The 10,971-nt window shown below is 50.9% G+C and overlaps 1 protein-coding gene across 2 annotated transcripts in view; it reads left to right on the top strand.

Annotated features, from left to right (window-relative positions):
* The first annotated feature begins 679 nt into the window (after positions 1 to 679).
* The window catches only part of ELL (elongation factor for RNA polymerase II), a 50,316-nt gene continuing 40,024 nt past the window's right edge, over positions 680 to 10,971 (top strand). The window contains exon 1 of one of the 2 annotated variants that reach the window (XM_053966058.1): positions 680 to 862. In XM_053966058.1, coding sequence (XP_053822033.1) covers positions 728 to 862 — 135 coding nt within the window. In that variant the 5' untranslated portion in view covers positions 680 to 727. Of the gene's footprint in view, positions 863 to 1,955; positions 2,155 to 10,971 lie in introns of those variants that run through there. The other variant, XM_053966059.1, reaches the window with a different exon arrangement.

Here is a 10,971-nt window from a genome sequence, read left to right as displayed (position 1 = left end):
CTCATGTCCAGGGGGGTCCGGAGGGTTCATGGCTGGGGGGCTCACACCCGGGGATTTCATGCCTGGGGGTTCCAGAGGGTTCATGGCTGGGGGGCTCACACCCGGGGGGCTCATGCCCAGGGGGGTCCAGAGGTTTCACGGCTGGGGGGGCTCACACCCGGGGATTTTATGCTTGGGGGGTCCAGAGGGTTCATGGCTGGGGGGCTCACACCCGGGGATTTAATGCCTGGGGGGTCCAGAGGGTTTATGCCTGGGCGGCTCACACCGTGGGATTTTATGCCTGGGGGTTCCAGAGGATTCCTGGCTGGGGGGCTCACGCCCGGGGATTTGATGCCCAGGGTTGCAGGGAGTTCACACCCGGAGGGTTAAGTGCCCGGGGTGGGTCAGGGGGTTCGTTCCCGGGGTTCATTCCCGGGGTTCCCCCACCCGCCGCCCCCTCCCCACGATCCCGCAGCGCTCCCCGGCTGCACCAGACCACCCTCCCCAGCATGCCCCGCGCCCGCATTTACATATCCCCGCCTCCCCCTTCCCCACGGGCCAATCCGGCGCGGCGCCCGGCATCACCCAGCCAATCGGCGCGCCCGCTGCCCACCTCCTCGCCCCAGCAACAGGCGCTCCGCGTGGGCGTGGCCGGCGGAGCGGCGCATCATGAATAATTCATAAGGAGGGGCGTGCCGGCGGCGCGCGGCCCCGGCGGCCCAGGCGCGGAGGGGGAGACGGTCCCAAGATGGCGGCGCTGCAGGCGGAGCGCGGGTACGGGCTGTCCTGCGGCCGCCTCGGCCGCGGCACCCGCGTCTCCGTCTTCCACGTCAAGCTCACGGAGAGCGCCCTGCGCGCCTTCGAGAGCTACCAGGCCTGTAAGGTACGGGGCTGGCGGGCGTGGGGCGGCGGGCACGGCCCCGCCGAGGGCGAGCGGGCGGCCGCCACGAGGCCCCCGGACGGAGCCCTGAGGGCGGCACCGGCGGGGATGTGAGGGGAGGTGAGAGGGGGGAGCTCCTCGTGAAGTGCGTGTGCGGCCTGGGGCGGGGGGGGGACTCCCCGGTGGGGGGCTGAGGGGGTGCGGAGGCTCCCGCCCCCCCCCCCCCCCCCACCGTCCGTGAGTGACCGGAGAACCGGGAATGGTGTGGGGGGGCGATCCTGGTGCCAGGTGCCTGAGGGACACCGGAGGGGACTCGCGGTGCCCCTCCCTGTAACGCCCCGGAGCACCCCGGTGTGTCCCTCGTCCCCGGTCGTGTTTGCGTGGTCCCTCCGGGCCCCCCGGTGGGTGACCGGGGAGGGGTCGTGATCCTCCGCGAAGTGCCCGGGGGGCACCGGGCGGTGTCGGTGCTTCCCGCCCCCCCCCCGGCCCGGGTCATTGCTGGGGGGGACCCCCTTGTGCCACCACCCCCGTGGGTGAGCGGGGACCCTCAGCGTGCCCCCCCCCGGGTGGGTGACAGGGGCCCCGCGGTCTCGGTGCGGGGGTGGGCGCTCGGTGCCCCCCTCCTCCTCCCGGGAGGTGACGAGAAGCTGCCGTCAGTCCCCGTAAGTGTCTGGGGAGGGGGGCGAAGGGACGTCGGTGCCCCCCCCCCCGTTTCCCCGGTGAACGTGACGTGGGTTTCCAAAGCTGGGGGCGGGGGGCGGCGGTGGGTCCATCCCCGGTGCTGCCATCCCGGACTGGGGGGGTTCCCTCCGTCGCTGTCCCCTCCCCGGGACACCCGGTTGTTCATCCCCCGCCGGCTCGGTGCTCCCCTCCCGGGAGTGGGGGGGGGGGGGGGGAGGCACGTTCAGACTGTATTTTGAAATTTCCAGATTGTCTTTTCCGTGCCCGTTTCCTTGAAATGCATCCAGAGAGCTTATTAGTCATGTAAATAGAGAATAATGGCAAAGCTCGGCAGCTGGTGTTGGGATGGACCGGAGAGGGGTTCAAAACTGTCATTTTTTTAGTGTAATTTTATTTTTATTTTATTTTTTCTTTCCGCCTCTGATCCTGCGACGAGCATTTCTGTCTCCTCACCTTGCTGGGGGAAGCTGGGAGCCTAAACCCGTTTGTCATTAGGAGCGTCCTGCCTGCCAGCTTCTGTAGGATAAACCATATGTTGTCACAACACTATTTTTAATTTAGGGTGTTGGTTACATCACATCACTGAATTGGGCAATCTCTGTATGAGGACGAAGGTAATGACTGTACCAGGGTTTATCAACTTATATTTTAATGAGTGTTTATCAGCATTATGAGAAGTCAGGAGGAATAAGTGACTTGAATTATTAGCTTTTTTTCACTCTGAAAAATGAAACAAATAATCCAAATAATTCTTTCCTATATATTGGGAAAGCCTTTTATTTTGGGGGAGGGAGAGTGGGAAGACTACGGGCAGCTGCGTTAAATATTTTGGGAAGCTATTCCGAGTCCATGTCACACATGAATAGTGGTGTTTATTTTCTAAATGAAGTCTGGGCTCAGGATTGTTTGGTGGCCAACAGCCACTAATGAACTTTGCTTCCTTCACTGCCACCCAAAAGAGAAATAGTCAGAGGCTCCTGGTGATTAACTGGGCAGGAAGGGATAAGGGCAGAAGAGCTGCTTGTTTGTGTAGTGAATAACGCAACAATTAGTGGGCTATTAAACACATATGCTCATTCTGCATGGGTTCTATAAACAGTTTCCCCAGCTTGTTGGATGTCTCTGCTTCCTCGGAAGCGCTGGGCCCGGCCCTGCCAGGAGCCACCTCCAACACACCTTTGCAGCTTCTGTTTGTCCAGTCCAGCTCCGCTTTAATTTTGGGCCGCAGTAGTTAAATGGAAAAAATTTGCTCAGGCTCCTTCTGCTCGGTTTGGTTTGAAACGTGGTGGAACTGACGGCAGCGTTGTGTAATATGGATAATGGCCTGGAATCCAATCCTGCTCTTTGTGTTACCTGGAGTCCAACATGTGCAGTCTGACCTGTTTCGGGCACCGGGGTAGCACGTCCGTGCGATTCCTGCGACAAGGCTCTGTCCCTCTGCCAGAACGGGCAGGGAAATGTCTTCAGTTCCTTGGTTGAGTTTGTTCTTGGTCTAATAATAATGTATTGGGATTACATAATCCAAAAATGATCACCCAGCCGGGCGAGCTGCCATTTGTTTGGAGTGTCCCTGGTGCCAGAGCAGTTGCAGGCTTGGTGTGGAGCTGCACCATGTGTGGATCAGGCAGCAGGGCTGTGGAGAAACAGATATTTGTCTTGTTGAGCCTCTGCTGAGCTGTGCTCTTGCGTTTCTGCTGAATTGTCTGCGTCCTAAGGAAGAAAATGGACAGGGATCCAAGTTCTGGATGGGGTTTAGAGCAGCCTGGTCCAGTGGAAGGTGTCCCTGCTCATGAAAGGGGTTGAAACAGGTTGAGCTTTAAGGTTCCTCCCAGCCCAAACCATTTTGTTATTCTGAGATATTGATCCCCAACTTTATGTTCCAGCAAGCTGTTCCCGTATCACGTACAGAGGACCTGGAGCTGCTGCTGAGGAGCTCCAGCTCACAGGGCTGCTGGCTTCTGATCCTGGGAAGGGTTTCTTTGGTAGCTCACCTGAAAGAAATAGGAGCCTTAAAAAGAGAATTAGCACTGGCTTCACAGGGAGATGTCACCCAACTGCTCCTTGTGAAACTTGCTGCCCCTGAAACTGTTTCCCCACAGTTGTGAAACTGAGAGCTCTGACTACTGAGCTGGGAGGGCTGAGCAGTGGGAAGTGTGTCCTGAGTTGGTTTGTCCACTGATGAAATGGAGCCAGTCTGGTGTGCTCACCTAAAACAACTCTGGGTTCTCCAGGGAGTGTAATTCTAGAGCAGCCAGCAGTTTGCTGCCTTCCTTTTGGGGGTGTGTACGTGGTTAGGCATTCCCACTCCCCCCAGAAAAGCAGGGCATGGCCAAGGCCAGGTTGGATGGGGCTTGGAGCAACCTGATCTGGTGGAAAGTGTTCCTGCCCATGGCAAGGGGGTGGAGCTGGATGGTCTTCAAGGTCTTTGCAACCCAAACCATTCTGGGATTAGATGATTCTAGGACTTTTCCCATCACTTCTTGTGTGCCCCCAACTTTGTTCCTTCCCCTGTCAAGGTACAAGGGAACTCCTCATGCCTGTGCCTTGCTTTCCTCTTTCATTCCTGTCCTTGGTGAGGAGGTATTTTACCATCCTCACCTAATACCCTTAGTTATCATTCATCCTTTATTTTTCACATCTGTTTTTTTAGCAGCATCCTGGGTAAGTCCCCATCTTCCTGCCTGATTCAGATGCCACATGGCAGACCTGAGTGTCCCTTGGCAGTAGCTCTTTCTCCCTTGTGGTGAAGGTGCTGATGTTCACCTAAACAGTGTTAGGGCTGTTCCTGGAACCCTTACCTGGGAATTTCCCAACTTCCACGTATTTCTATAAACCTCTCTCTGTGGTTGAGGGCTGGTTGTTTGGTTACAGGCAACGTGATGCAGTTGCACACTTTTCCCTCGTCACTTTATGTGTTGACCTAACCATGGCTGAACTCTGCTCCTGGTCCTGCCTTGCTTGGTGGCTTTAGGAGGGTTTAAAGAAGGTTGTAGCATCCCTTGGTGATGGAGCTGAGCAGCACGTCCTGCTCCCGTTGTCCCTCTGTGCCCCTGCTACCCCAGAGTGTTTTGAACTGCAGCCACCGTTTGATTCACTGGTGAACTTTGGCAGATGCACAAATATTTATTGGGGACTCAGCTGAGATAACCAAAGCACGTTGTCCCTGTGCTCACCCAGCTGAATTTTGGGACTGTGGTCTTATAGATGTGGCTTCCCAAATCATCTTCCCCATGCTGCTCTAAAACCAACCGTGAGAGAAACAATCCCTTGGACATGAGGGTTAACCCGACCCCTTGGAGTTGCTATTTATTGAAATAACTTCCCAGCCTTGGCTTTTGGAGCAGGTTGTGGAGATTCCTTCATCTTGCTACGTTCAAAGCATGAAACACAAAATGAAGGCTGTGCTGTCATTACAGGGTCTTTAGGGTAATGCGTATTCATGCTGACTTGAGAATTGAAAGCTGCTTGCAGGTGTCAGGAGGAGAAGAACAATCCGGCTTTCGAATCAAAATTCATTGAATTATCTCAAAGCTTTTTGCATCATTCCTCCTTCCCTGTAACCTGTTTTTTCCTGTCCTATTAATTCACTGATGCTGTAGTCCGTCAAAATTGAGGCTCTTACGACATCGGGAACATGAGTCGGTGACATGACTGAATGAATCAGAGGAGGCTGGAGAGGAAGCTCATCGCACACGTACGGCTCATCAGCAAAAATGGGACAGGATCTGCAGAACACCCTGAACTGCTCCACTCCTGCTCAGTGTTCTTCACGTTGACCTGAACGTGGCACCTCCCATTGGAAGGAAGGGGACAAAGAGACACTGAACATTGTGCACGAGGAATGTTTTGGCCCGTGGCAGTTTCCTTTCAATTATTTAGGGAAGCTTTTTCTCTCAACCGTATAGCATTTGGATCTGCTCAAATTATAGATTCATCTCTATAGTTTTCAAACGGCATTGGAAGGAATTGTCTGTAATTTACATCTAAAGTGACATACAGTTGCTATGGGATTTGGTGGCACATTATAAACCCATTATGCTTTTTTTTTTTATATTGGTGGTAGCAGACTAAAGAACTAGGTCTAATTGGTGATGTGCCAAGAGAAAATAGAAAGTTTGTGACAGAATCCTTGTGACTGATGGGGCTTTCTTTTTTTTTTTTTTTTTTTTTTTTATCAAACGTGATCTGCTTTTTATCAGCAAAACATACCCTACCATTAATTGGAGAGGTTGAATTTGAATTAATAATTTTTGCTCTCTGGAAATACAGGGGGAAGCAAGCTAGAAGATTAACCCTTTATGTTATTTATATGGGGCTAGGTTGTTCTTTTTCTTCATTCAAGTAGGATATTTCATCAGTTGTATCAACTGGCAGTTGGATGTGGTGATTGTGTTCCTTACCCAGCAAAATTAAATCCCTTCTCTTTTTCAGCACATTCTGATTTCTTACTCCACTGAAACAGCAGAGAGGAAAGCTATTATAATATCTTTTTAACTTCTGTCTGAAGCATAGAAGTCTCTTCAGAACAATGTGTCTCCCGAGGACCCTGGAGTGGCTGCTGCTGGTCGGCTCAGAGTGCTCCTCCAACATCAGGGCTTTTCTGAGGCCGTGTGAAGTGCTCTGTCCTGTTCAGTTGGTTTTTGTCCTGGTGCAGCTTGGCACGGGGCTGGTGGCTGTTGAAACAGTTCCCTCGCGTCGTGCGGGCTCTGCTGTGACAGCAGCAGCGCCTTTATCGCCGCCCAGGGAGGCGAGGTTTTGTTGGAGGGAGCCTTTGAGGTCTCCTTGGTAAATGGAGGTGTTATCTCCCGAACGATTTGCACGTTTCAGACCATTTAAACTCTGCCTGTAACTTGTAAGCAGAAACTTGTGAAGCGTCTCCAAATCCCTGGTGTTTGTGCATGTTGAAAAATGGGAAGGGACAGACTGCGTGCGTCACTCCCGTACTAATTTGTGCCAGCTAATCCATGGGAGAAGAATACATTTTGGCTGACTTAGTGGTTTTGCTGCTAATGCACAGGAGAATGCGTTTGAATGGATGGAGTGGCTGCACGGGTTTAGGTCGACTTTGAAGGGATACCCCATGTCTGGGATCCTGTGCTGGATACCCTCATTTGGGATCACAGTTGTGTCATATCCTGGATTTGTTTGGATTTTGGGGAAGGAGAAGTTGGGAGGGAGGGGAAAGCGGCCGTCACTCGGCGTCATAACATCAGGAAGGTTGGGATCGAGTTACCTCTGAATAATTAAGGTTAATGCTGTTTCTGGAGGAACCATTATCTGCAGTGAACTAAATGCTCATGAAAAGACGTGCTGATAACCTGAACTATGCTAATATTTCCAGGGTGGATACAGAGGAGGCATCACCAAAACTGGGCTTTGGTGTTCAACATGCCTTAGCTTGACCTAGATGAATTACCCAGGAAAGGAGCTTGGATTTGGTGATAAGGGTTTTCTGTAGTAGCTCATGTGTTGCTTAGAAACATCCCATGTACATAAGGCAACTTTTGCACACCCTGGTAATCTGGTGTTGCTTTCTGACTGGGGATTTTGGTGGGGTTTGGGTTTTTCTTCCAAGCATTTATATATTAAAGAGGGTGCTAAACCCCTCAGCAGTCAGTTTGCTGAGTGGTGTGTGTATCCCTGCTGCACTGGGAGAGCAGACTTCCCAAAATCCAATCCTTTTTGCATTACAGTCTAGAAAAAACACAGCTCCGTGCACTTGGTCTCTCCTTTCTTTACATTGGACTAGTGCCTTTTTCTAATTTAAAGAAACCAGCATTTGTTTAACTCAAAAAAGAGGTCAGCACTGGTGAGCAGGGCTTGACTGAGCTGCCCACCTCCCCCCTCCTGGAGTCTTCTCTGGTCTGGTGCAGTCTGATCATGGTTAACCCTCTGTGCAGGCTTTTATGCAGGAGAGAACACTTCAGTGCAAATTTTTGTGGAAAGCTGAGATATTTTTCCTTTTGGGCTCCATTCTGTGCTGTTGGGTTTGATGGTAGACGCAGACTTTGTCCTTGAGGTTTGTGTCCACACGTGATGCAGTTCAGCAGGTACCACAAAACTTCCTGCAAACAACCAATTGCCTAAATCTTTGTAGTATTTAGATTTCATCAGCACAAACATCCTCTTGGCTACTTGGCTCTGTATTTTGAGCATATATGAGTTCAGCCATGTTTTGATAAGGGTAGCCATGTGGCAGCAAGGGCAGGTTCATATGGGATCAGTGATGGGGAGACAGGAACAGGTCTGGAGGGACTGGGGCTGCCCCAGCCCTGGAAGTGTCCAAGGCTGACTTGGAGCAACCTGGGATAGTGGAAGGTGTCCCTGCTTGTAGCATGGGGTGGAATAAACTGGTTTTAATGATTTTTTTTCCTAACCCAAACCATTCTGTGAGTCTATGATTATGACAATTTAAGCTGATTGTTGTTATTTAGCAAGAGCAGATGTGTGTTACTTAAAATCCTAAGAAAAATCCCAGCAGGACGGAAGAAACTCCGGCTCAATCCATATCACTGTGCCCACAGGATCCATATTTTCTACAACTGAGGTGGAAGAACTAATTTAATCTTCCTTCTATATTCCTCCCCACTGAGGCCCATTCTGCGATGGGCTGCAATCAGTGTGTTGTGTGCCAGTTGTGGTTGTTTGAATCATATTTCCACATTTCAGTGTCTAGACTTTATGTTTGTGTGAGTTTTGTTGTACCTTTCCAGCTCCGGCGCTGATTTCAGTTGGTTTTGGCTCCTGGTTTCTATGAGAAAATCAAACGGGCTGTGTTTCTGCCTTTCCCAGTCCCCAAAAAAGAAGGGAACAAGGGAATGGACAGAACTTGGTTTTATAAGCTCCTTTGCCACCCTTTTTGTGTCTTTTGAGAAAATCTGTGTGTGGATGAGCAGGGTTTCTGCCATTTGGTGACCAGCAGGTGAGAGCAAGGACAAACCCCTGATGGCTGCAGATAAATCTCTGCCTGCTTCTTGCACTGAGAGAAATCTGCTGTGAAAAAAAGGGATGATCTTGATACAGGCCAGCAAGGCTGGGACAAAAGTAACTGTGCAGACATTTCTAGCAAAAAACAACTTTATAGTCCACAGAAGGAGAGCATTTATTGAAAATTAAGCAGCTTTTTAATTGCCTGCATGCACTGGGCTTTGTTTTTTGCCAGCACTTGTGGATAATGAGGGTGATGGAAGTGGCTGTGTTTGTTTAGTGAATAGGAAGGTTGGTCTGTTTGTGATGCTCAGAGAAATTGATGACACCAAACCTGGATAACATGGACCTCACTGTGACCAGGAGGTAGAACTGACTTCAGAATTGTTCACAGTCATACTGACTTGTGCAGAAAACAGTGTGGAGCCCTGAGCCAAGGCTGTTTTCTGTGCTCCTGCTATATAATAAAGTGTATTATGGCTAAATCAGTGAAAGGAAATAATGTTCCCAACTCCTTGTTAACCTGTAAAGCTTGCTGCCATCAAATGTGAAAGGCTTAAGTGCAGCTGAATAGCAAGAAAAATCAGAATTTTTCAGAGGGAATGCAGAGAATAAAAGCTGTGGTTCCAGCTTCTCTCTGCACCCCTGCTTGCATGTCGGGCTCCCTCTGCTCCCCCCGGTGTTTGAGGTGACCCAGGGTGCTGCCAAAGCCGTGGCTTCACTCTTCCAGGGAGCTGAGCAGTGTAAATTCTTCCATTCCTTCCCCATCCAGGATTCAGTGGATGCTTTTTGGGAGCCCAGCATGGGCGGAGTAGCAAGGAAGCAAATTTTTCCACCCTGCCTGAGCTTGGGCAAGCAGAAATTGTGCCTTGGAAGCCATATAAGGCCAGCGAGCCGGCTCTGGCTGGGCTCACCTTGCCACTGGGATGCTGGGGAAGGGAGCAGCCCTCGCTCCCAGGGAGAGTTTCAGGGCCTTTGAAGTGCTCCCTGTGCGTCTGCCACTTGCCAGAGGGACGGTGTGGCCGCCCTGATTAGGTGACAGCAGCTCATTAACTCCCTGACTTTTGTGGGGCTCCAGCAGCCGGGCCCCAAACGGAGGCGGAAATTCGTGATTCAGAGTGAAACTGCTGTAAAATGACGGAGCTGGGAAGGTCGGAGCCTCTGTCACAGGGTGTCTTCATTTCCTTCAGCAGCGTCTGAGGCAGATCCTGCTGACTGCAGACAGTGCTGAGCAGGACTTTGGTCCGAAACGAGAGTTCCTGTGGCATTAAAATAGATTTTTGAAAAGCCTGGCAGCACCTGTTCCCCCTTCCAGGGATGTTCAGCCCTCAGAGCTGCCGGAGCCCCAATCGTGACCTCTGCTTCTGCTTCTCGCAGAATTAAGAACAACTTCTGCTCCCATAAATAGTCCCTTAAGAAGTGCGTAGGAGCTCTGTGACCAATTTCTTTTGAAAAGTGCTTTCAGTGACACCCGTGGCTGTGACCTTGCTCGCTGTTCCCACCCCGTGTCCTTGCAGGGCAGCTGTGTTTTGATGGGAGCCTGGTGGTCCTGGCCACAAGCTCTGCTTCCTTCTCTCATTTAATCAGCACTAAAAAGAACCTTTGGGTTATCTGTGTGTTTCGTGGGAAGCTGCTGCTGCTTTTCCTGCTGCAAATCCCAAATGCTTCCTGCCTCGTTGAGGTCTTCATTCCCTAATGCCACTGAGGTGGCTAAGCATCTGAAAGCTCCCGTGTTCCTGACACATGTCACAGCTCCCAGTCCTTGTTTTTATTCCAGAAATAAAGTGTGGTTTTCCAGAGGAGCATGATGCAGCCGAGCGAGTGCATTGTCACAAACCAGTTCTCCCAGCCCGGAGTCGTGGAGAGTCCCAAAACACCCAGCTCCGCTCAGGAAGCGGCTTCGTGTTTAATCTTTGCCAATGTGGAAATGGGAAGAGGGAGGCAGTAATGGATAAAGTAAAACATATTTAACCTTTAGGGACGTAAATGGGATATCTTGGATCTGTTTGGAGCAGACGCTGGGGTTGACGTGGAACGTGGTGGTGATTAAAACCAACAGCAAACATTTTTCTGCTCATGAATTGCGGACTTTGTTCTTAATGCATTAAAATCCAGAGCACTTTGGGGTTTCTTAACGTGAAGGGGGAGAAGAAATAGATTTATTACCTGGAAGGTTTGATGTTATAGTTCCAGGCATGTTTCCACAACCTTCCTGCAACCATTTGGAGCTGTACCTAATGTGGGTGCTGCTTGCATTGGGCTGCAAGTTTGAGCTCTCTCATACAATTAAAGCCATTTAACTGCATCTAAAGACCTTTTACTTGTCATTACGACTAAATTTACTGATGCTGACAGCAGGAAGAAATACATTTACCCTAACTCAGATGGGCTAAGAGAGCAAAACGTTCCAGCTAACTATGACTTGCCTGGATTGTTAAATTTAGACCAAAAATTCTGGTCAGACAATTAAGTGCCGGCTCAGTGGCCGCACCACTTCTTTTGCA

The sequence above is a fragment of the Vidua chalybeata genome, chromosome 27 (assembly GCF_026979565.1).
Source record: "Vidua chalybeata isolate OUT-0048 chromosome 27, bVidCha1 merged haplotype, whole genome shotgun sequence".
Taxonomy (NCBI): Eukaryota; Metazoa; Chordata; class Aves; order Passeriformes; family Viduidae; genus Vidua; species Vidua chalybeata.
Note: the sequence above shows the minus strand (reverse complement) of the source record. Positions and strands in the feature narration are given on the sequence as shown.